Below are 26,869 nucleotides of genomic sequence, written 5' to 3'. Positions count from 1 at the left end.
GTTATTCTGACCACTGCCAAGGAACGTGACTTGACATACCTCTTGTGATGTAAACCTTAGCATGCAAAATGTTATTGAAACTAATGGAACCATCTTTTTGTTCTGTGTTTGTACAGAGTCTAGCACAATGGTCCATGACTAGGGCTTCTAGGAGCTACCACAATACAAAAAATAAAATAACAAATAAATGAATAAAAGCATGGATAACTCTCTTTCTGCACCTCCAGTCTGTCACAAGAAAGAGAGATTCTATATCTGTTGTTATTGCTTTTAAAACATAAATAACAGGTTGACATGGCAAAACTGTACAACTTTGATTTTAAATATGCTATATTTTATCTCAGAGTTTACAACCCTAAACACATGTAATTTTTTTTAATTTTCTGCATGTCTTTGACTTAGACATCTATTGTAACCTAGTTGCCTCCTTTGATCTTTAGAACGACACACGTTTGAAGAGCCAAGCTATCAGTATCAGATGGTAAAACAAGATTTCCTTTTTACCTGTGTACTGTAAATAAAAATGCCCTCCCTCCAATCAGAACTCCAGGGATGTTCTCCAGGGTATTTACTCACTTGTTCTGCCATTGACCCTTTTACTAGTCTCATATTTTCCACTCCGTGTGCTAACAGTTACGCTGTATTGCCTCCCCGGGACCAGTTTAGTGAACACACATTCATTTTCATCCTTGGGGACACTTTTTGTTTGGTTGAAGTCATTGTTGTTCTTGATGATCACTTCATAATTGTCAAAATCTCCAGTGGCATGTAACCAGGACACCTTTAAATAGTCACTTCTTGCTGAATTGCTGACAGTAAGTCCCTGCACGCTTGAAGGTACTGGGGGGGGGGGGGGGGGCAGGGAAGGGGGGAAGAGAAGAACACAGGCAAAGAATTAGGGATTCTGAAACAATAAATGTGTCACACAGAATATCCAGAGAAAGGTAACTGAGCACAGGCACTGCCATACCCAGATTAGCTCAGTGGTCAAGTATCAGATACTTCAGAGAGAAGTGCAAAAACCCTTGCAGCCGGCAGTTATTGAATAGCCTGTCCATTGGGAACATTTCTTCCTAACTCCCATTAATTAGGGCTTGGCTTATGATGTGAAACATGAGGGCTGATCCCTTCCAACAGTGGGTTTTGTTTGATTGTTTTAATTCTTGCTATTGTAACTCTGGCTGTTCTTGTTATCCAAATACAAGTCCAATCCTTTTTGGAATCCTACTACACTCTTTGCTTTAATGTTATCATATAGCAATGAGTTTCATAGGCTAACTCTGCAGTGTATGAAAGAGTATTTCCTTTTATTAGTGCTAAATTTGCTACCTTTCTATTTCACTGACTGTCCCCTTGTTCTTCTATTAAGAGAAAGGGGGTTATTTTGCATATCTCTATCTTGTCCCCCCTGTATTCCTCTGCTCTCTCAGGTAAACAGTCCTCATATTTTAAATTTCTCTTCAGATGGAAGTTTTTCCATACCTCAGATAATTTCTGTCACCCATCTCTGGCTCTCTTCTATTCCTATTATATCCTTTTTGAGATAGCATGTCCAGAAATAAAGGGGGGAGTTCACTTATATTATGGCATTATATTATTTCCAGTATCACTTTCCATTCCATTCTATTTGTATCTGAACATTTTTTTGCCTTTTTGGACCCCTACTGCACAGGATAGTACATGAAGGGCCAACTTACAGGGTCTGGGGAACAAAGTGCTTGAGTCAAAACCGTCATTTAATCTCAGCTCACCATGAGGACTGCCAAATTTGTACTAGATTTCGCCCTTTCACAGAAGCAAAAGTTCCTTATCCCCTCACTTACGTTGGGGTCAAAATTACTGCCCTGGAGAAGATCACAAATTATTCTAGCTAAGGATGGCCTTCCTATGCACTCACATTTTTTACTCCCAATCCTCCTTTGGTTATGACACAGTGAGGCTTTGGGCCAGATCCTCTTCGCATTGAACTTAATTGCGGTTTTGTCACTGACTGAAATGTGAGGAAGATCAGGGGGTCTGATTCTCATTTATGCTAAGGCCACTTTAGATTGTCAGTGTGGTGTAAAGTAGTCCTACAGTCATAAATGAAAAGCAGGCCCTCAATCTTAAGCACTGTAGTTGTAGGACTTGATCTTCCAATCTAGCTCCTGTTTTGGTTAGCCATTACTGCTAGCACAGATCATCGCAAAGGATTGAACATGGGAGATGTGTGTGACTGAATCCACACACAGTCCCCTTTCTTTCTGACCCCTTTACCTGTTCGTTCCCAGCTGAAGGAATGATTTTCATACTTCCCACTCTTTGTGATTATTGTCACATTGTAGAGCCTGCCGGGAACCAGGCTGCTGAAAGAACATTCACTGAGGGCTCTGGAAATGGTTAGAGTCTGAACCGTCTGGCTGTCATGAGAGAGTGTTACCAAATAACTATCCACATCTCCAGTCGCTGGTAGCCAGGAAACACTGAGGTAGTCGCTCCGTCCCGAATTATTCACTGTTACTCCGCTCACACTGGAAGGAACTGCGCAACAAAAGGAAAAAGCAGCAAAGAAGTTTTAAATAGCTTATTCCAATTGTTAAGGGCAGCAGGAATGTGTGGAATGTGACCAAGCAAAACAAAAAAGGCGAGATGTCTTATTTAGCATCAGAAAGCCTTCCACTCCAAGTGAGTAGCAAACATCTGAGTTTCTGAACAAAGACAGTGAAGTTATTGTCTATGGTGGTGAGGTCAAGGGTCTGATGGCACGTCTAATATCCTAGAGTGTTAGCTATCCTCCTACAGTGCTATTTCTCACCAATAAAAATAACCACAAATCCCTTTATCATTTTGAGGCCAATGCAAAGATTTATTTCTCATTATCAAGAGTTTTCTACCCCCTAGTGGACAAAAATAGGTACAAAATTGATCTGGTTCTTTTCAGTGATGCAAGATGTGCCAGTGTGTTTGACCCTGCCAGAACTGGTGACATTTTAGGTAATGATCAGGAGTATTCTGGAGTTAAATAACTTTATTACGACAGATCCTTACTAGCACAAATTGGCATAACTCCACTAAAGTCCATTGCAGTTAAGCTAATTTACACCAGGGGAGGATCTGACCCATTTTCTGTCATGGTCACTATTAATTAGGAAACATTAAGAAATGTTTTCAGCTTCCCAACTTTTCAGTGCTATTTTCTCACTGGTTAGTTTTTTCATGATTTTACCTGAAAATATCACAAGTTGTTTTCATGAAAAACATTTGGGTCAAATCACAGAATGTTTGGGTTTTGCCAAATTCACAAAAACTTGGTGCAATTTTTCCCCACACAGCTCAATATCCGAGAAACTGTTGTTGTTCTTTATTGCTCATGAAAGATTCAGAATTCTATGGCTCCCACCACTGGAGTATCTAATGACCAACAAACATTTTTTCCTCACAACAACTCTGTGAGGCTAGGGAACGGAGGCATGACCTGTGCAAGGCCACGCATGGGAGTCTGGCACAGAACCCAGATCTTCCAAATTTTAGTCCACTGACTTAACCATGAGACCATCCTTCCAAATGAGTTCAGCTTATGGGAGTTTACACAGATATGGTGGAACACTTCCTTCCCCTTCCTTACCTGTCCTCCCTTCTGCAATCGTCTGTCTGGACGATATCCCTCCACTAACTGTGGTAACGACCACGGAATAGAGTCCTCCGGCTTTCAGGGAGTGGAAGTGGTATCTACTGGTCTCACTGGAAACACTCTCATTTTTAATGACAACATTTTCGTGAATCAGCAGCACTTGGTACGACTCTACATCTCCCAGCGCCCTTGTCCAGTTGGTGAACAAACTGTTGGTTGCCCCCTGGTTTGTCACATGCAGGCTAGTCACCTGAGCTGGCACTATAATAGGAGAATGTCACGGTGTAAGTACACAGAAACAAACAAATCTCCCAAACAGAGTTTAGTCACACTGAGGAAGTGCATCAAAAAAGCAGACTCAACAGGACTAAAAATAAACTAATGGTGGACTCCCAGACCTGCTTCCTGTCTGATGGACTGTGGTTTGTGGGAACCCATAAGGACTTCCTGGTTTTAGCACTACACAGAAAGGTCTCCCAGGCTTTGCTTTCCTCAATCAGCCCAAAATGATTCAAGAGAGGAGGGCTGGAAGGGATCCCATTTTATAAATGTCATTCAGATAAAAACAAATGACTTAGAAGTCATTTGTGTTTGTGATGACTACTGAACTTGCACAGAGCTCATCCCATTCCTAGCCAGTGGCAAACCAATTACATAGATGCACAAGATCTAACTAAGGCAACACCTTTCATCACTTTAATTTTCTGAGTTACTGGGACGTATAATCTTTCTAGTCTCACTTGAATTTCTTTTCCTTCAGAAGAATTTCATAGCACTGACTCTTCTAACATTTAATGATGGATTGAGGGGTAGCAAAATGTTACCTTTAAAATAAATAGGGGTGGGTGAACTTGTTCAGACAATAGAAAAAGGGAGTTGAACATTTAGCCCAAATGTTAACAAAAACCCAATGAACCCCTTTTTAAGGTTTGACCAAGTTTGATTAAAGTATGAAAATATAGTTACTCATTTTTGAATGCTTTCACATAAGTGTTCAATCAGACTCAATCTTCCACAATCTAAAAACCTTTTAGCTTTGGAAAATTCAGATCCACACTACAGATTTTGCTTTATACCTAGCTCAGAGCCTAAATACTATGGCACTGGTCATCATAAATATGATTAGGCGTATTGATAAAACAGATCAGATTAGGTTAGATTATTCAGTGGTCTGAACCAAAATCTTGGGTCCAGACAGGCTTGAAGTATGGGGAAGTCTGGATTTGAATCGGAACTTCGCCTCTCAGGCCCACCCGTGCTCTGCAATGGCTCTACCTGATTTTTGCACGAAAGGCTCTTCTAGTGATATTTCAGCTTTTGAGTAGATGGCTGAATTTAATAAGCTGTGTGCAGCGCTTTTCACAGACTTCCATCAGGCCTCTGATTCAGGGCCTCGGGCATTTTGGGGGGATCGGATGAGGCACCTCAGCCTCCCTGGAAAGATAGTGCTATTGATAGGGGAGCGCTATAGTGGAATGGGGAAAGCTGTGTTTGCGTTGGTGACAGACACACGGCATGGTTTCCTATCGCCAGGGAAGTTCTGGCAAGGCTGAGTTCTCTCATCATCTTTGTTCCATATCTGCACTGATTGGTTGAGGGATAAGCTTGAAGAGGCAGCTGTCAGTGGTGTTGAGCTGAACACCATATTCTGCTTCGAGATCCTGAATACACCAACATTGTTGCGTTGGCTCAGTTTGGTGAATCGTTGCAACTGGTGGGCGGGCTGGTCATGCAAGAAGCATGGGTCTGGTTATTAATCCAGATAAAACTAAATCTCTGGCCTTGACAATCAAGTGGCCTCCAACTCCGGATTACAACCAGCTCAGTGTTAACCTGTCCAGATGGGACATCGAGCAGGTGGCAACTGTCAAATATTTAGGTAGCCATCACAGACAGTGCTGGGGGATGCTGAAAAGATGTGGATACGCATATAGCAGCAGCTGTTGCCATGTTTCAAGCTCTTCAGTGCCTTCTGTAGGGATGTTGTGAGTCCATCAGGCTTCTGACGATCTACAGAACCAAAGTTATACCAACTCTATTGTATGGAAGTGAAATGTGGGCACTGAGGAAGGCTGAGAAACACTAGATGGTCATTTCAGTACTCATCATCTTTGTCAGCTGCTTCATATTAAGTAGCAGGACAATATCAGAAATGAGGATATTTGAAGCTGAGCCCAGCAACCGCTTCCACCAGCACAGGTGCAGTTTCAGTGGCTTTCTTGGTATGGAGATATTACTAGAATGGAAGACCAAAGAATTCTGAAGTGTGTGTACCAAGGATTGCAGCAACATGGCCGATGAGCACATGGACATCAAAAGCTTCAATGGCACGACAAGACTGCCAGTGATGAACATAAACAGAATACACAACCAGACCACCTTAAGCAGCTTGCCAGAGCTCAATCTGGGTGGTGCTCAATTTGCATCCCCTCTAGTTGGTTCAGCAACTACTTGATGAAGGAATCCATCAGCTATCGCATCCAGGAAAATCTGAGCCCTATTATTATTACTAGCACTTGTCCTCCAGTCTATAACTGGAAAGTTAAAATCTCCCATGATCATGCAGTTCCCATTAGTATTTACTTCATTAAAGAGGGCTCTATCCATATCCAACTTAGATCCCGGCCGTCTATAGCGCACCCCAAGTACTATCACACGGGAGGCTCTAGTAGTTTTCTTCCCAATGTTATTTTTGCCCAGACGGACTCGGTCTTATCCATTCCATCGCTTCTTATTTCTTTACATTCTACCTCATCATTGATATACAATGCTACTCCACCACCTTTACCTTTATTTCTGTCTTTCCTAAACAGCACATACCCTTCAATAGCTGTAGTCCAGTCATGACTACTATTCCACCATGTTTCTGTTATCCCTATAATATCTGGTTTCACTTCCTGCACCAGTATTTCTAATTCCTCCATTTTGTTACCTAGGCTCCTCGTATTGGTGTAATTTTTGCTGTTTGGCCTCGCTCACATTCTTTACCTGATTAGGCACGGACATTCTACAGCCAGTATGACCTATTGGACTGGTATCCACACTGCCCTTCCTCCTTATGTCCATTCTCCTACCCACAGCTGTATCCTTTCTTACTTTGTTTTCTTCCCTCTCAATGCTAAAATCCAGTGTGGAGATTACCTGGACATCTCCCAACCATCTCCTCCAAATTCCTAGTTTAAAGCTCTCTTAATCAGTTGTGCCAGCCTCCATCCTAGAAGTCTATTTCCTTCTCTACTCAGATGAAGTCCATCCCGAGAGAACTGTCCTCTGTCCATGAATGCCTCCCAGTGGCCATACATCCCAAAGCCATTCTTATAGCACCACTGCCTGAGCCATCTGTTGATAGTCATAATCTTGTCACACCTTTGTTGCCCTTCTCTAGGAACAGGCAGAATCCCACTGAAGATCACCTGAGCCTCGATTTCCTTAAGTGTCTTCCCTAGCCTGGCATAGTCTCCCTTGATACGTTCCAGTGAGAATCTACCGGTATCATTTGTTCCCACATGAAGGACAATCAGTGGATTCTTTCCCGTTCCCTTTAGGATCCTTTTCAACCTCAGGTCCACATCCCGTATCTTAGCACCCGGAAGACAGCACACCCTTCTATTCTCTGGATCAGCTCTGGTTACAGGCCTGTCTATTCTTCTCAGTAAGGAGTCCCTGATCACGTAGACCTGCCTTTTCCTGGTGACGGTGCGATTCTCTGGTCTATCCCCTGTTCCTCTGGCTGCAAGTTCTTTCCATTCCTATTCTCCCTTGTAATCCTCTTCAACTCATCTTGTTTCCTCCTGGGGCTCATATTTGGTGTAGTCTCCATTAACTCTTCCCCTTTTCCTATAGGACTAGCCGCTCTTCTCTTCTTCCTTGCCCTTCCACCTTCAGTGACCATCTGCTGAGCCCCTTCTTCATTTTCCAATTCTGCAAACCTGTTCTTGAGCTCTGTTTGTCCTTCACTAGCCCACCTTTTCCTCTGTCTGGTTCTCTTAGTCACATGCTTCCACTGTCCATTTTCTTCACACAGCAGTCTCCCCTCAGAATTCTTCAGTCCTGCTTCCATCTGCAAGTCTGAGCTTTTCCCTTCAGCTACCTCATGTTTTTGCTCCATAATCCGCTCGGACCCCCTTCTAAACTCAACCAGACTTTCCACCTGCCTCTCCAATCCTCGTATCTTTTCTTCCATCAGCTCTATCAGATGGCACTTCATGCAGATAAAACTCTTTCCAGGTACCCCCTCCAGGATCATGTACATACCGCAGCTTCCACATCCAGTCATCTTCATTGTGTCTTCCGCTACATGGGTCACTCCTACTGCTGCCTCTGTATCTGTCATAGCCTTCCCACCTAAATCCTGTTAATCTGGGAAACACAAACCACACCAAAACACCACCACCCACAGCAAAAGGTTTGCCAGCTGTAGCTGGGAGTCTCACAGATACAGGCTTTCTCACAAGTCTTCCAGTATTTCCTACTTCCAGTCAGTCCAAAAATATCATCATCATCATGGAAAATCCCAAAGGGATGTGACCACCTTGCTTTTGGTGAGTAGTGAGGACCTCATAGAAGAAATGGTTGTAGGGGACAACCTAGGTTTAAGCGATCATGAGCTAATTCAGTTCAAATTGAATGGAAGGATAAACAAAAATAAATCTGCGACTAGGGTTTTTGATTTCAAAAGGGCTGACTTTCAAAAATTAAGGAAATTAGTTAGGGGAGTGGATTGGACTGAAGAACTTGTGGATCTAAAGGCGGAGAAGGCCTGGGATTACTTCAAGTCAAAGCTGCAGAAGCTATCGGAAGCCTGCATCCCAAGAAAGGGGAGAAAATTCATAGGCAGGAGTTGTAGACCAAGCTGGATGAGCAAGCATCTCAGAGAGGTGATTAAGAAAAAGCAGAAAGCATACAGGGAGTGGAAGATGGGAGGGATCAGCAAGGAAAGCTACCTTATTGAGGTCAGAACACGTAGGGATAGAGTGAGAAAGGCTAAAAGTCCAGTAGAGTTGGACCTTGCAAAGGGAATTAAAACCAATAGTAAAAGGTTCTATAGCCATATAAATAAGAAGAAAACAAAGAAAGAAGTGGGACCGCTAAACACTGAGGATGGAGTGGAGGTTAAGGATAATTTAGGCATGGCCCAATATCTAAACAAACACTTTGCCTCAGTCTTTAATAAGGCTAATGAGGTTCTTAGGGATAATGGTAGGATGACAAATGGGAATGAGGATATGGAGGTACATATTACCGTATCTGAGGTAGAAGCCAAACTCAAACATCTTAATGGGACTAAACTGGGGGGCCCAGATAATCTTCATCCAAGAATATTAAAGGAATTGGCACATGAAATTGCAAGCCCATTAGCAAGAATTTTTAATGAATCTGTAAACTCAGGGGTTGTACCGTATGACTGGAGAATTGCTAACATAGTTCCTATATTTAAGAAAGGAAAAAAACGTAATCCGGGTAACTACAGGCACGTTAGTTTGACATCTGTAGTATGCAAGGTCTTGGAAAAAATTTTGAAGGAGAAAACAGTTAAGGACATTGAGGTCAATGGTAAATGGGACAAAATACAACATGGTTTTACGAAAGGTAGATCGTGCCAAACCAACTTGATCTCCTTCTTTGAGAAAGTAACACATTTTTTTAGACAAAGGAAATGCAGTGGATCTAATTTACCTAGATTTCAGTAAGGCGTTTGATACTTTGCCACATGGGGAATTGTTAGTTAAATTGGAAAAGATGAGGATCAATATGAAAATTGAAAGGTGGATAAGAAATTGTTTAAAAGGGAGACTACAGCAGGTCATACTGAAAGGTGAACTGTCAGGCTGGAGGGAGCTTACCAGTGGAGTTCCTCAGGGATCGGTTTTGGGACCAATCTTATTTAATCTTTTCATTACTGACCTTGGCACAAAAAGTGGGAGTGTGCTAATAAAGTTTGCGGATGATACAAAGCTGGGAGGTACTGCCAATTTAGAGAAGGATCGGGAAATCATACAGGAGGATCTGGATGACCTTGTAAACTGGAGTAATAGTAATAAGATGAAATTTAATAGTGAGAAGTGCAAGGTCATGCATTTAGGGATTAATAACAAGAATTTTAATTATAAGCTGGGGACGCATCAATTAGAAGTAACAGAGGAGGAGAAGGACCTTGGAGTATTGGTTGACCACAGGATGACTATGAGCTGCCAATGTGATGTGGCCGTGAAAAAAGCTAATGCGGTCTTTGGATGCATCAGACGAGGTATTTCCAGTAGAGATAAGGAGGTGTTAGTACCGTTATACAAGGCACTGGTGAGACCTCATCTGGAATACTGTGTTCAGTTCTGGTCTCCCATGTTTAAGAATGATGAATTCAAACTGGAACAGGTACAGAGAAGGGCTACTAGGATGATCCGAGGAATGGAAAACCTGTCTTATGAAAGGAGACTCAAGGAGCTTGGCTTGTTTAGCCTAACCAAAAAAAGGTTGAGGGGAGATATGATTGCTCTCTATAAATATATCAGAGGGATAAATACCGGGGAGGGAGAGGAATTATTTAAGCTCAGTAGCAATGTGGACACAAGAACAAATGGATATAAACTGGCCATCGGGTAGTTTAGACTTGAAATTAGATGAAGGTTTCTAACCATCAGAGGAGTGAAGTTCTGGAATAGCCTTCCAAGGGAAGCAGTGGGGGCAAAAGACATATCTGGCTTCAAGATTAAACTCGATAAGTTTATGGAGGAGATGGTATGATGGGATAACATAATTTTGGCAATTAATTGATCTTTAACTATTCATGGTAAATAGGCCCAATGGCCTGTGATGGGATGTTACATGGGGTGGGATCTGAGTTACTACAGAGAATTCTTTCCTGGGTAACTGGCTGGTGAATCTTGCCGACATGCTCAGGGTTCAGCTGATCGCCATATTTGGGGTCGGGAAGGAATTTTCCTCCAGGGCAGATTGGAAGAGGCCCTGGGGTTTTTTTGCCTTCCTCTGTAGCATGGGGCACGGGTCACTTGCTGGAAGATTCTCTGCACCTTGACGTCTTTAAACCATGATTTGAGGACTTCAATAGCTCAGACATAGGAGAGGGGTTTTTCGCAGGAGTGGATGGGTGAGATTCTGTGGCCTGCGTTGTGCAGGAGGTCAGACTAGATGATCATAGTGTTCCTTCTGACCTTAATATCTATGAATCTAATAGGTTCTGGTAGTTGAAATAAGGTTCAGATAATCTGAGGTCTGGGACGCTCATCCAAACCTAGCTTCCAACCTTTTTGAGTTTGCTCATTACAAATTATAATTTAATGCCTAATGTGTATTACTCCTGCCTGATTTGTCCACACACATGGATTCACAATTAGTGCAGTGTGACACTACACCCTTTCCTAGGAGAAGGGGCCTGAAACAGAAGGAAATTAAATCCTAGCCATTTAAATCACAAAATTGAGTAATGGAGGCTGAAGTCAAGACTTCTGCACCTTGGAAGGAAGGATAAAACTTTATTAAGCTTTATAAAAGGACACGCTCAGTCTTATAGGCCTACAATTAGACTAACTGCACTCACAGTATGTTTTTATCCTGTGCTATGCCTGAAGGAATTCCCATTTTTAAGGCCTTGCCTGCTCAAAAGAATGCATCAGGCAGGCATAGCAAAGAAATAGGTCGGATTTAAACTTAGACACAGGCAGAAAAAAGTAGTGGTTGTGGTTTTTACAAAAGCACCACCCAACAGTCACTTCAATTTTGGTCGTGTTGCAGCTGGGGTTTTTTTTAATCAAAAAGGCAGCAGGATTCAAAATATGTTTTGAAGGTCACCTCCATTTTGTGTCTGCTAACTTTGAAATGTCCCCCTTCAAACAATTCTTTCCCATTTTTCCCCCCAAATGGTCCATCTGTTGAGGAACTAATCAGGAAGCTAACGTTCCCCAAGATATTAAGTGAAAACAGGACTTATTATCCTTATCCTATGTAGATAAGACATTACAGAAACCAGACATTACAGAAACATTTTAGATATCATTTTCCATCAGGAACTACATATCCATCTTAGAAAGCCATGGAAAATGGCAGAAAAAGAGACTGGATGTTCTGAGATATATTGCAAGACACACAAGAGATTTAGAAATGTAGCATTTCTATTAAGAAAATGTACACAAGTTCAAGGGTGTTGACATCTGGACACTGCTTTACTATAATTCAGTACAAAGAAAGCAACACATCATTATTACTGATTACCAGAAGTTGGGATTAGAAGTGGATTGACAGTGTGTTACCTGTTCTTCCCTCTACTGAAGTCCAGTTGCTTAAATCACCACTAATGCTAGTGACTGTAGCTGTGTATTTCCGTCCAGGTACCAGACCACTGAAAGTGTATTCTTTAGCTTCTTTCACAAGAGCCTTGTTTATGACGGTAAGATCCCTGTCTCCCAGTGAAACCACATAACTGTCCCATTCTGCAACAGGGGTCATCCACATGACACTAAGTGAAGATTCATTGGCATGCTTTACCCGGAGCTGAAGAACAGGCTGTGGAGCTAAGGGAAGAACATGAGTATAGCAATGAGCAAAGGACTTTGCAATGGACACACATGCCACATCTTGACCGCGCTGCTGTCGGGAGCTAGGCTAGCAATAAGAGAGTAACAGAAATTTTACTACTCATGGGGAATGGCTTTGCCTGAGGCTGGGGAGTAAATCTCACAAAATAACTCTGCAATGGTCAGGGGCTACAAATACATAAAACAATTATACTAGAAAATAGATATAGGGCAAACGTAGCTGTGACAAACAGTCATGTCCAGTGATGAGCTGCCAAAATCATAACAACCGGTTCCCTTCCTCACCCCACGAGGGGGTCATGGCCCGCCCCTGTCCCCCGGGACTCCGGCCCCATCCAACTCCCCATGTTCCTTGAAGCCCCCCACCCCCCGGGACCCATCCATCCCCATCCCCTATCCCCTGACTGCCCCCAGAACCGGGCAGGAGGGTCTCGTGGACCACCGTAGTGGGTTCCCACCCCTAAGAGCCAGAGTGGGGAGTCCCGGAGGTGCTTACCTGGGGCGGCTCCCGGGAAGCATCCGGCAGGTCCCTCTGGCTCCTAGGGGCGGGGTAGCATAGCAAGGGAGGGGAACAGGGGGAGCGGCTGCTCCCCCCACTGATCACATCAAAAGTGGCGCCTTAGGCACCAACTCCCTGGGTGCTCCGGGGCTGGAGCCCCTATGGGGAAAATTTGGTGGGTGCAGAGCCCCCACCGGCAGCTCCCCGCCCTGCACCCGGCCTCAGCTCACCTCTGCTCCGCCTCCTCCCCGAATGCACCGTCCCACCCTGCTTCTCCGCGCCCCCCATCCCGGCTTCCCGCGAATCAGCTGTTCGCGTGGGAAGCCTGGGAGGGCTGAGAAGCAGGCAGCGGCTTTGCGCTCAGGCCCAGGGAGGCGGAGGTGAGCTGGGGCGGTGAGTGGTTCCCCTGCGCGCCCTCCGGGTTACCTGCTGCAGTGCGGGAGGCCCTCCTCACGCCCCCCCCCCCCCGCCCCAGCTCCCCTCCGCTCCGCCTCCTTGGGCCTGAGCGCGAAGACGCCACTTTCTTCTCAGCCCTCCCCGGCTTCCTGCGTGAACAGCTGATTCATGGGAAGCCAGGCAGGGGGTGGAGGGGGCGGAGAGGCAGGGTGGGGTGGCACTTTCAGGGGAGGAGGCGGAGCGGAGGTGAGCTGGGGCATGGCGCGGGGCGGGGAGCTGCCGGTGGGGGCTCTGCACCCACCAAATTTTCCCCGTGGGTGCTTCAGCCCCAGAGCACCCACAGAGTCAGCGCCTAAGGCACCACTTATGGCTGGTTGTTAAATTTAGAAGCTCTTTTAGAACCGGTTGTCCCTCACGTGCGAACTGGTGCAAACCGGTGCGAACGGGCTCCAGTTCACCACTGGTCATGTCAGTTACATGTCTGGGGCCACATTCTGTTTACTCTGCTGTACTTCTGGAGTAATTCTACTGAAGTTAATGGAGTGACTCTGAATTTATCGTGGTATATAGGAGCAGAATTTGGCCCTGAGTGTGTATTGGTACATTGATGTGTATGCGGAGGAGGGTGCTGGCGGGGCGGCCCTTGGTGGGGAGCCAAAAGGGGCCATTTGCCACGGGTCCCCTGTTTGAGAGGGCTCCCAAACTGAGTGGCATTGCAATCTGGCATGCAGGGTTGCAGCACTACTCACTGAAATATGGCCTTGCAGCCCCTCGGTCAGAATGGAGGAGCGGAGGGCCAAACCTGAGTGACGTGTGACCTCACACGTGAGGTTGCAATGCCTGGACCAGGCAGCTGGGCCCAGCCCCCTGGGACAGGAGCTGAGCCACCTCTGTGGGGTATGTGGAATTCAGGCTCGCTCTCCAAGCCCCCACTCCTCCTTGGGGGCTCTCTCTTTAGTGGTAATTTATTTTGGAAGGATGTGGGAGGGGGCCTCTGCTTCAGATTTTGCCTCAGGTGCCCCAAAACCTCTGTGTGGCCCTAGGTGCTAGGCATTCATAATTGAATTTGAGCTTATGGGCCAGATTCTGGTCTCTGTTACTTTGAATTTATACCAGTGTTAATCCATTGAGTTCAAAGGAGTTACTGCAGGTTTGCACCAGAGAAAGAGAAATCAGAATCAGAACGCCTTTGACTTAAATTACTCTGGATTTTCATCGGTGTGAGATCAGAATCTGGTTTGCTGAGTTAAATTGGCCAGAAAACGGTGGTGAATGCTAAATTAATATAACGTGCACTGAACTGGCATACTGTGGCTATGCAAAATGAGTGCAGTTTATACACCCAGGAAGTGAAAGATGAAGGTGTAGCAGGAAAAGCACTCAATCAGGCACACCCTGCCTTATCTTACACCCTCCTGTTGATTGCTTTTCCTGTTACACACTCCCTCATGCCCCTCTCAGTGTGTCCATTACACTAATTTTCAGGTACAGAGTAAAATCCTACCTATTACACATAAAACAAGTGTCAATTAAGACTCAGAAACCAAATTCTGATTTGACTTATTCCATTCTGCGACTCCAGAGTAACACCATAAAACTCACTGCATTTACTCTGGATTTGTACTGATGTAACAGAGTAGAATTGACCCATTGTACATGCTTGCTGGAGCACATAGACTGGAGGTGCAATCCTTACTCCTGAACCAGCCTAGTTCAAATCAGTGATAGTAGCTAGCTAGTAGGACTGACAGGGAAGCCAGCCCACACATTGCTCACAGAAACATCCACTGCAGGAATGGCAATATCACACTCATTATAAGAATGTTGGATGTGTCTCCAGGAACATCAGTCAAAAAAAAAAGCAGCACTGAACTCTTGGAAACCTTGTATCAGGCCTTGGTTCTGATAGATGGGTAATGCCGCACCTGTTTCTGATGCAAGCTGCAAGCATTTGATTCCCAAGAGGGCCATTAACTAATCTATATATTTGCTACTACCATCTGTGGTGTGCAGAGGCTGGTGTTTTCTGTGCTATTTCTGTGCTCACACCCACCTGCTTTTTGTTTTCATCATGTTCTCATGCAGCCTGCTGAGCTGGTGGACACTTGCATCTGCAGTGTTGTTCATTGCCCTGAGCTGCTTCCTTATAGTGAGCCACCTGCCCCTTTGTTCCTATGTCTAGCACACTTATCTGAGAAAGGACAGCTTCTGTGATGCAGGTGGATCTTAGGGCAGAGAAGAGGCTACTCTAACTTAAACCCATGAGACATCCTTAGATAAAATTAGGCACCCTTTCATCATTTACACCACTATAGGATGCGTATAAGTGTATTTTGAAAATGAGGTACTCCTCTCTTCTTCAGCCTGATATGCCCTTAGACTATTCTGATCTCAGTTATACCAGTGCAAATGCAGATTATCTCCACTGATGTCAGGAGAGTTAGATTTATGATGAACAAAGTCTGGCACATACTCTCACATACAGCCGTTTACACACCACAGGATGGACCACTGTCTTAATGTGTACATCACTCAATTACATCTCATGGGTCTGATTCTGCTTTCACGTGCAAGGTAAAACTGGAGTTACTTCCTGGAAGTCAATGGAGTTATCCCAGTGTAAAAGTGGTGTGAGATGCAGATCTGGTCTCTCATGCCTGAACGAATGCAAAACCAGACCAAATCACTCTGCTTTACTACTTACCTCTTTTTTCTGACCACCTGAAATTTGATGTGCAATTTATAACACTCTTCACACCACCACTGAATTTGGTCCCATCTCTTTTAAAGAAAAGAGTCACTATTTTAAATATTAAATTGTGGCTAATCAAAGGGATAGAACTCCTGAGCAAAATCTGAATGAGGAATTCAGGATTTGGGCCAATAATAAATTAAGCAAACAAACAAATAATAAGAGTCTAGGAATTTGCTCTTTCATTTACAGTTATTATGAAGATGACTACAAATGTTTTGAGTTAAAATAGTTATCTATGCTCATGTGAAAGCGTTTTCCTAGTGAATCAGTATAATACATACCACTTATTTTATTTTTTTTCCAGCTACCAAAAATAGCCAACTTGAAAGTTTTGAAGTTTCATGCTATCAGTATAATGAGATTGCTGACCTGTTCTGCCTTTGCAGCGAGCAGTGTTCTGTAAGCCTCCACTCTCCACTATGACTGCCACCTCATATTGTCTTCCTGGGATGAGTCGTATATCCTGGATGACATATTCTCTTCTGTCTTTCTTTAATGTCGTGTTCAGCAGCACAGTGGAGAGGTTGAACAACATAATGTAGTATCTCTCCCAGTCTCCAGCAGGGGGCAGCCAGCTCACTGTCAGAGACCTCAGCAAACCACCACTGTTAGCTTTCAGCTCTGAAACTTTCTGAGGAACTGACATACAGAAACAGGTGAGTAATTTGTGTTTTTTCTGGGGAAATATAACTGGACAGCAATGAAACCTGGCTCACAGCTCAGACATTGCCGAAGTGCTTTGACCATTTATAGTAAAATCAAGCCCCAGATTTTTCACCTGTCAATGGGAATTAGATTCTTAAGAGTTTAAATCACTTTTGAAAATGAGATTTATGGTCCTAAGGCAGTTAGGCATTGCAACACTGAATGCAGCAATGCCTAAATACCTTTAAGAATTTGGGCCAAAATGCATTTTGACAAAGTGTAGTACTCATCTGAGTGAGAAATTTACCCTCTCCCACACAAAGAACTCACTGTTTGTCAGTTACTGACATCAGAAATGCTGAACCCTAAATCAGAGGTTAGCGAAAACCTTATGCATCTTCAGAATGAAACTCGCAGCATTTTAAGTTATTTTTCCTGCTGTTCTCTGTAGTTGTTTAACTCAGATGGACTCTATTAACAATTTTTGGATGTCCTGCATGTACTTTTCACCCACTTGAAAACTTTTCCAATCTAAATTCTACCAATTGCCAAGAGGTGTAGGATGGAGGTAACGTGGACTCATGGTTAACAGTAGTGTGTGGGTGGGGAGAACTTTGGCAGTCTTTTCAGTTTGATCAATCAGATAAGATGAAAAATAACTATACACCTAAAATAAATAAATAACCCAACACCACAAAGGCTGCCATGTGCCTTAGTCAGTGCTGTGGGCAGTCAAAATGGCTTAGATTTAATGAGCCATGCCTAGAACCAGGATCTTGCTTACGACCAAATTTCATAGCATATCAAATGCTTGGGATCTTAATATTGATGACTCCGTTCCAATATATATAAACGAACTCTAGAACCGTTGTGATTGAGACCAAAGACTTGAACATGTCTGACTTGTGATTGTTCTTCTATCCACAGATATATGACCATAGAGGGGCAATGTTGTTATACTTTGTTGATAGTTTTAAATAATTGCACAGTACCTTACATGCACACTTCCATTTACTGTAGCCCTGTTTTATCTCTCTCTTTGGATTGTGTTCAAAATAATAAAATTAGGCAAAAATTACTGAATGTACAGGCGCTGAATAGTTTTGCTACAGGCTCAACCTATGCTGATTTCTATCTACAGCATATACCACCGCTTCTTTCTGACAGGTCAGCACTGTAGCTTTGACTACTGGCTGCAAGGTTGCTGTAAGCAGTAAGGAGTACAGTAAGATCAGCACAACAATTTTTGCCTCACAGAATCATAGAGTTTAAGGCCAGAAGGGACCACTAGATAATCTATTCTGACCTTCTGTACATCACAGGCCACCAACACCAGCCAGTACCTGCACACTATACTCAACAACCAAATCTCAGCAACCTCCTATTGCCTAGCAACCAAATCTGCTTCTCTTCCAATATGATCTTCTACTTGGCAGTGTATTCAATGGGATAGATCAAAGAGGCTTTGATTACAAATGTTCTTACTGATGCACAAGACTTACCTGTCCTGCCAGTTGCCATCTTATCAGTGAATAATTCACCACTGATTGTGCTGACAGTGACCTGATAAAGACTTCCTGGAATCAACTTGTCAAACTGAGCCTCTGTGACCTGGGGCTGTAAAGTTTTGATTTCTTTAATGGATCCAAGATGAGACAGAGTGATATTGTAGAAATCTAGGTTTCCTAGAGGTCTTTTCCATGTAACTTTTAATGTATCCAAGCTGCCATCATTCGTCACCATCAAAGCTGAGACTTCTGCTGGGGCTAAAAAAAACATAACGAAAAAGAAAACAAAATATTTCACCCACAGAGTACACAACATGTACATGACATGTAGTTTGATTTTTTAAACCTATATTTAAGACCATTTATACCCAAAGTGGCTCTACTAACATTGCTTACTGTAACATCACTGGATGATCAAATACACGAGTCACCTCCTTATTTTCATTGATTGTGCATGTTGAATGTAAAGGCTTATAATGGCACGCGCTGCTCAAGGTTATTGAAAGCCAGAGAGGTGTTAGCACAACAAAAGCTGTAGTTTGACTGGAGTTATTCCTGATTGACACCAGTGTAAGTGGGATCAAAATATGACTCTTTGTATTTTGACATTTCACCAGAAGAAAAGCAAACCAACAACTCTTACCTTGTTTTCTGCAAGGGCTGTTCTTAAACGTATCAAAAGTTACGAAGGTTCTTTTCTTCCTGTTTTGTTTTTCTAAAGTGACCGCTTTGACCTATGCTATTCCATGCAGATTTAAATAGTGGGTCACCATCTACTGTCATGCCATATGCATAATTCCCAGTGAAGTCAACAGGAGTTTTCAGTGAGTCTTAAAGTCAGGATTTCTAACCCCCCAAAAATAAACTACAGAAATATTACCTCCAACTTTTCAGAAAACCACTAAACTCTGCAACTCAGATAATTAAGTTAAACCCCATACAATGCTATGAAAGAATGGGGCTGTATGCTGCCTAGATTCAGGCATGCAACATTCAATTAGGGTCAGCTGGAGCTCTGCCACACAGAGGGCAGAATTATGAACCTTAGTGTTCAGTTTAGGCCAGACCAAACAATTCCACTTCTTATTTTGAAATGCGCTATATTGCAGCCTCACAGTTTTACTATGAGTTATTTATGATATCATTACCTGTCCTAACCAGTTTAAAGTTGTAGCTCTCTAGTCCTGCAGCTTCAGCTATGATAGTGAGATTATACAGGTGACCTGCTGTAAGTCCAAGAAAAGTGTAGGAGAGTAAGCGTTCCTCATGGTTGATCTCATGAACCGGTCCTTCTTTATCCAATAATAGCAGCCTGTATCGATCCACATAACCAGAGCCAGGTAACCATGAAACGTGGATAGTGTCTGTCTTGACACTGATCTGAATGTTTTGCACTGGGGATGGCACTGATGAAACAAAAAACATATGTTTTACAGGTAATGGTTTTCTTCACTATCTGAGCAAGATTGAACTGTTCAACTTTGCAAAGATTTTGAGTGTTTAGGGTTTGCCAAAAGCAAAACCAAAATTGATGGCCAAATTGGATCTGCCAACATTTCTTCATACTTAGAAGAGGTCTCTTAAAATTAATTAGAAATTCTTTGTTTACCTCTATTTATAACCAACGTGAACCATGTTAGGTTACTGAAGACTGATTACATGCATAACTTGCTATCTAGGAGAAATGCATATCTATATCCTTTTTGAAATGCATAACCTCAAAATGTGTGTAAAAATGCTCAGTAGCCTTATTTAGATGCACTACACATAAAACAGGTCTCACCAGTAGATCCGCTGATGTGAATTGCTGGGGTGCTTTTATTTCCAGCAACTGCAGTGATGATAACATTGTATTTGCTCCCAGGGGTGAGATTGGAAAAGGTCTCTTCTCTTCTTGAAATACCTCCTTGTATTGAGACATTCTGTATCTTTTTATTATTATGATCAGATAATTGTAGCTCATACCAGTCCACCTTTCCTGAGGATGGACTCCACGAGACCTGCAAGCTTGTGGAAGTAGTTTTTTCCTTATTAATTTCAAATTTAGCTGGTGGTAAGGGATCTGTAATTACAAATAACAGCAAAAATATTAATTTAGTTAGGTTTTAGAAGAGTTTTACAGGTTAGCTCAATCAACTCCAACAATTTCCAGTTTTTCATCATTCCACTGCAAATCTTTATTGAAAATTTTTCTTTATTCCATTTCCAAACACCAGGTTCACTGAAAACACAACTAATCTTCCTATAAATTGGCCCTGGAGAACCCAGATATATGTATACTATAGAAAAGCACATGCTTCAGTGTGTGTAAATAAAGGGTTTCAAAATCTGTTGACAACAAACCTATGGCATCACTATATTAGAAACAGCCCTGCAGTCATAATGACTCAGGATAATGTAGTCTATAAATATTAGAGCATCAGTGACTAACTTTCAGGTGCTTATGCCAGATTATGAGGGTTTTTTAGTTGGATGCACAATACCAACACCACAAATAAATGCACAACATATTTCAGCATTCCCCGGCAGTTAAGTTGGACACAAAAGTGTGTATATTTAAAGTTCTTCAAGATAAAAGTACAATTTTAATTATGATAGTGTTTTGGTTTTTGCTATTGTCTTCAATCAGAATAAGCACCTTCTGACAATACATATCCACTCTTCTACTGGAAGGGTCTCCAATACCAGAATTATTGTCCTACACATCAGGTCTAAACAATAATAACAAAAAAAACAAAAAAAGCTGTATATAAGCTTTTAGAATGTATACTTTAAAGGACTATTCTTTGATTAAGTAGTCATCTTGGGCCAAACTGTTTAAGAGAAAGCTTAAGCTCCAAAAATGATAGCATGTATACTCCAAAATTTACAGACTTTTGATTATTTCATAGTTTCTTGTAACTAAAAGAAGTCATTATACACTGATGCACTAAAGCTCTCATTTGTATTTGATAACATGGTTACGTTATAATGAACAAAAAAGTACTAAAGTTGCAGAGTTAAGCACTCAAACGTTAGGAAGTGACTGAATTTAGTGCCCGTGCTGCCTTAATACAGCCTCCTTGTGCATATATATGCCTTGCCCAACGTAACACACAAAGAGTGTGGCAGAGCCAGACAGAGATCCCAGCTGTGCAGGATACCAGCACAGCGTCTTAACCCCCTCAAAACCCATCCTTTTCCTTCTTTCAACCCACTGCTTCATTCACTGTGCACCCTGAGTAAAGCAGGGGCCCTATAAAACAAACGGGCAACTTTGATTCAGGCATTTCCTAACTTTTGAGTGCCTGACTTTGCAAACTTAAATATTCTTTTAATGTAATTTCTTGTACTTAAACTTCTAAGTTTTTTTTCAAACCAACTCCCCCACCCCTGCATAAATTCCATCCAAACCACACTGACCCTTCCATAGGGTTCCGCTTCAGACTTGCAAATTATGCCCTTTCACTGGCACACAGGGTACAATGCGGGGGAGTGGCCCTGAGGAGATTTCCTTACAGCAAGAATATCCTGTGGCTAGTGTACATGTCCCTGTGGTGCTGTCTGGCATAGGTTAGTGCTAGGGCCGGGGCCAGACAGGGGCATGATGGGTAGCAGCCAGAGCGTTCTGCACACAGGAAAGTCTGGGCTGTGGAGAAGCCTGGAGACAGCCTGGTAAGGCTGCTGTGAGTTAGAGCATCCTCCAAGGCTGCTCTTACCCGGGGGACACACGGGCTGCTAGAGCAGGTTAGAATCTGGGAGGTACAAAGGTGGTTTACAGTCACCTTCGCCCTCTCCGTTGGGCCATAAGTTTTAGTGCAGCACAGAATGTGGCCTTGGATTTGATTTTCAACCTCTTCTGAAGTGAGCTTGTGCAACCTCTCAGTTACCCTATCTGTGAATTGGGACAAAATGGTACTTGCTAGCCTCCTCAGGCGGGGGTGTGAGGCCTTGCTCAGTAATAAGGGCTGCGAAGAGCTGAGACTGTGATGTGTCCTGATGAAAGCTGGAGGCATGTATCATCCAGAACACATCACATGATCCACTGTCTACAGTCAAGCCCTAAGATACAACTTGCTCCAATCCCTCAGACAGAGACAAACCCCACAAGATCTTTATCAAACATTCTTAAAACTGCAATACCCACCTGGGGAAGTGAGGAAACAGATTGACAGAGTGAGACGGGTACCCAGAAGTCACCTACTACAGGACAGGCCCAACAAGGAAAACAACAGAACACCACTGGCCGTCACGTATAGCCCCCAGCTAAAACGTCTCCAGCACATCATCAATGATCTACAACCTATCCTGGAAAACGATCCCTTACTCTCCTACACCTTGGGAGGCAGGCCAGTCCTCGCTTACAGACAGCTCCCCAACCTGAAGCAAATACTCACCAGCAACTACACACCACACCACAGAAACACTAACCCAGGAACCAATTCCTGCAGCAAACCTCGTTGCCTACTCTGTCCCCATATCTACTCTAGCGACACCATCAGAGGACTCAACCACACCAGCCGCACCATCAGGGGCTCATTCACCTGCACGTCTACTAATGTGATATATGCCATCATGTGCCTGCAATGCCCCTCTGCCATGTACATTGGCCAAACCGGACAGTCCCTACGTAAAAGAATAAATGGACACAAATCGGACATCAGGAATGATAACATACAAAAGCCAGTAGGAGAACACTTCAATCTTCCTGGACAGTCTATAACAGATTTGAAAGTAGCTATACGTGAACAAAAAAACCTTCAGAAACAGACTTCAAAGAGAAACAGCAGAACTAAAATTCATTTGCAAATTTAACACCATTAATTTGGGCTTGAATAGGGACTGGGAGTGGCTGGCTCGTTACAAAAGCAGCTTTGCCTCTCCTGGAATTATCTCCTCATCTATTGTTGGGAGTGGACTACATCCACCCTGATCGAATTGGCCCTGTCAACACTGGTTCTCCACTTGTGAGGTAACTCCCTTCTCTTCATGTGTCAGAATATTTATGTCTGCATCTATAATTTTCACTCCATGCATCTGAAGAAATAGTTTTTACCCATGAAAGCCTATGCTCAAATAAATCTGTTAGTCTTTAAGGTGCCACTGGACTCCTTGTTGTTTTTGTGCATACAGATTAACACAGCTACCCGCGATACTTAATTATAAGACTTTGCTACCAGCTCCACCTATAATATATAATAATCCGTTAAAGACTATTATCTGGCAAATAGCAAGAATGTAAAATTATTCTTTGAAGGTGACTGGTTGAATTAGAAAAAATCACCCTTTAGGCGTCAAACAAATACTAGCATTATGTAAGGTAAGAGATGCAGGAAATTCTTAAGTGGAGAAGAACCATAGGTGATAAATGGAAGGATCTTTCATTCTTGCTGAAACAACATAATTAGGATTAGGCTGACTGATTGCAAAAGTAATCAACACTGTAATCATGTCTCTTATCAAATCATATCAAAGATAATAGCATATTATTATTTTACATGCTACAGTTTCTTCATAATGTACACTGTGCTGGGTGTGGAATTTAATTTCCAAAGTATATTTAAAAAAAAAAAAAGTTGCGTGCCTAGAAGGTGAAGTTCAGAAATTCAAACTTTATCTAATCTATCTGGCCCAGAAAACAAAACACTCAGTCCTTTGTACATCCGTTAGAACAAAGGAACAATGAGATTGGGAAATGCCTGGGCTGAAAGAGCTCTGGCTGGAAACACACACTTAAAAAACCATTTACATTGTTATTATATTCTCTGCTGGCAACTGTCCCACACTGATATATCACAGAAATAAAAAATTTTCATGAAGATATTTTTATACTACTCTATAATGAACGAATGCCTTTGAATATATAAAATAAATAAATCTGGGTGTTTAATTTTTTTTTAAATTCCACTACACTAATATCTTAGTTGTTGTGAAATTTTTTAGTAAGAGTACTTACTGGACATGCACAGCCCTTGTATGTACATTTGATTAACAGACTAGTTATGATTACAGATGCAGATTCTCAAAGACATGATGGACTGTAATTATGGAAACATAATATATTATCCATGAGAAAGATATAATCTAGGATGTGAGCACAGGTCTGAGAGCTGGGAACTCTCAAATTCCAATTTAACTCTCTCTCTGTTTCCGTTTCTATAAATCAGAGATAATACTTACCTACCACACAGGAATTTTGTGAAGATTAGTTCATGGGCCTGATTCTAGAGTCCTTAAATGATCAATTTCTTTGGGATGAGCTGCATAACGTTTTGCTTCTTGTGAGAGATGAAGCCCATATTCATGATGATAAAACCTTTATATCACACTACTCCAATATGTATTCTCTATTAATAATCTGTCTCTTGAGAGGATTATTATTTAATATTTGTAATGCTTACAGGACTATGTCAGGACCCCATTATGCTCAATGCTGTACAAGATACAGTAAATGACATTTGTCTCAAAGATCTCACAATTTATAGAATTACAAGGATGGTCCATCAATATCTGTGGAGTTTATAAAGCCACAGAAAAAAAATAAAGGGGTATAGTCTTATCTCCAAATTGACTTGGAGTCTGACTGAGTTTATAACTCTGTTGGTATATTACTAGGGTGAAAGAATTTTTACTTTGTTCAGTTCAAATACTTAACTTCAAAGTGGTTGCTAGCACAGGTGCCTGTATTTGTCAGTGGAACCAGTCTGAGTCAAGGCAGAAACAGTATCTACCAGTGTAGTATTTTAGGAGAATACCATAGAATCATAGAACTGGAAGGGATCTCGAGAGGTCATCTAGTCCAGTCCCCTACACTCAAGGCAGGACTAAGTATTATGTAAACCTTCCCTGACAGGTGTTTGTCCAACCTGCTCTAAAAATCCCCAATGATGGAGATTCCACAACTTCCCTAGGCAATTTATTCCAGTGCTTATGTAACCCACACACCTCCTGGGTATGGTATTCTGTCCCATCTAGTGGCACCGAGACCACTTAAAGAGAGAGATAAAATGAGTCTGCTCTACAGCCTTGGCTAACAGCCAGTTAGCTTTTAGCTTATGCTGTAAAGGCTCATGCGCTAAGCTCCAAAGGTCCCCGGTTTGATCCCGCCTGCCAATGACCAGGGTCTGTTGGCATTATACTTAATCACCCTGACAGTTAGGAAGTTTTTCCTAATGTCCAATCTAAACCACCTTTGCTGCAGTTTAAGCCCATTGTTTCTTGTCCTATCCTCAGAGTTTAAGAACAACTTTTCTCCCTCCTCCTTGTAACAACCTTTTATGTACTTGAAAACTGTTATGTCCCCTCTCAGTCTTCGCTTTTCCAGACTAAACAAACCCAACTTTTTCAATTTTTCCTCATAGTCATGTTTTCTAGACCTTTAATCATTTGTGTTGCTCTTCTCCGGACTTTCTCCAATTTGTCCACATCCTTCCTGAAATGTGGTGCCCAGAACTGGACACAATACTCCAGTTGAGGCCTAATACCATGTTGTACAATGTATTAAAACCCCCTCTAATTATAGCTAAACCTAGTGTCTTTATGAATGAAAATATAAGAGTCAACTGAAAGTTTTAAATAATTTATTCAAAAACTAAGGAAATACCCAAATAAAAACTTCATTAAGATACCTTCAAGGTTCTAAAGACCAATTAATTACATCTGGATTTTAAAATATGTATTTTCCCACACATTTAACCATAATTTAGAACTAATGTAAAAGTGTTTTTTAAATAGGGCTGGATTCACAAAAGGACTTAGGCACCTAACTGCTATTTTTGGTGCCTAAATTCCAGAATCAGACCCCAATGGGATTCACAAGCCCTCTGCTCAGCTATAGCTGAACCCTGTAGGCCTAAGCTCACTCAACGCCTACGTTTTTGCAGTAAAAGTTCCACAGGTGCCCATGTTTCTGCCAGTGTGCAGAAAAGTTTCTGCTGCTCCCCTTTAGGTGTTCAGATGCCTAAGCCCCAGTGCGATGCACAAACCAGGGGAAGATAGGTGTTTCTCCATCTAACTTGCCTATGGAGCCCAATGCAGTTATCTTGTGAATCTGGCTCTAATGTTCTAAGTAATGCCTTGAAGTCACTCAGAGGGGCTACTCAGATGTAAAAAGTTAATCACATGCACAAGTGTTTGCAGAATCAGGGCCTAAGTGTTTTTGTCTGAAAACATAAAATCCTATCCTACCACCTTTATCCATACAGTGGTCCTTATTCACATTTGAATAAGGGTTACAAGCCCCCTAGACACATATTTTGTCATCACAAATTTTAAAATATCAATAATATTGTCTGGAATATATATATGTAAATGTATATCTTGTATACTAGTTTATGTACTTTAAATACTACAGAACTGCCAATATAAATACTAAAACATGCCAAAGGCACAAACTTGATGCCTAATCACATCTTTAATTTTAGGTATACATTGCAGAATTTATCTGTAGAGCTCAGTTCTGATAAATTATCAGCATTTCCCCTCTCATTTTGTGCTCTCCAAAAATAGCACTACTATCAAAATGAAACAGCAATATATATAATATTTATGCCACTTTTTGGGGAGTAAAGACCAGTTGTAGAGGTTCAGATATTGTCTTTTCTAATTAATAATCTGTAGACTAAAGATTCTCCAGTAAACATCACCATGACAGACTTCACCTGAATGAACCTTTGTGGTATATTGGATCAATGTTCTACAAATTAATAGTCTTCAGTTGTCAAATTAAATGGCAATTTAGGTAAACTCTTTTTTCTTGTTTAGAAAAAGCCCTGTCTTTTAACGTATACAGTTTTTCTTTTAATACATTAATGTATTAAATTACAGTATCTTGAAGTAATTTAAGAGTCTGAATTATACTCACAAAACCAAATCAAATTAATTTCCTCAATTTAAACCTTTTGCTTAGGAATTGCAGCATGTGTGGTA

The 26,869-nt window shown here is 42.1% G+C and overlaps 1 protein-coding gene across 2 annotated transcripts in view; it reads right to left on the bottom strand.

Annotated features, from left to right (window-relative positions):
- Window positions 1-26,869, bottom strand: part of PTPRB (protein tyrosine phosphatase receptor type B) — a 105,362-nt gene that overhangs the window by 44,162 nt on the left and 34,331 nt on the right. For both annotated transcript variants that reach the window (XM_007054803.4, XM_007054804.4), the window contains 8 exons: window positions 19,746-20,024; window positions 19,111-19,368; window positions 17,957-18,220; window positions 16,179-16,448; window positions 11,875-12,135; window positions 3,605-3,871; window positions 2,257-2,520; window positions 577-840 (listed from right to left, as the gene is read on the bottom strand). In XM_007054803.4, coding sequence (XP_007054865.2) covers window positions 577-840; window positions 2,257-2,520; window positions 3,605-3,871; window positions 11,875-12,135; window positions 16,179-16,448; window positions 17,957-18,220; window positions 19,111-19,368; window positions 19,746-20,024 — 2,127 coding nt within the window. The remainder of the gene's footprint in view (window positions 1-576; window positions 841-2,256; window positions 2,521-3,604; window positions 3,872-11,874; window positions 12,136-16,178; window positions 16,449-17,956; window positions 18,221-19,110; window positions 19,369-19,745; window positions 20,025-26,869) is intronic.

The sequence above is a fragment of the Chelonia mydas genome, chromosome 1, assembly GCF_015237465.2.
Source record: "Chelonia mydas isolate rCheMyd1 chromosome 1, rCheMyd1.pri.v2, whole genome shotgun sequence".
Lineage (NCBI taxonomy): Eukaryota > Metazoa > Chordata > Testudines > Cheloniidae > Chelonia > Chelonia mydas.
The sequence above is the reverse complement of the archived record's forward strand: the minus strand, read 5'-3'. Positions and strand labels throughout refer to the sequence as shown.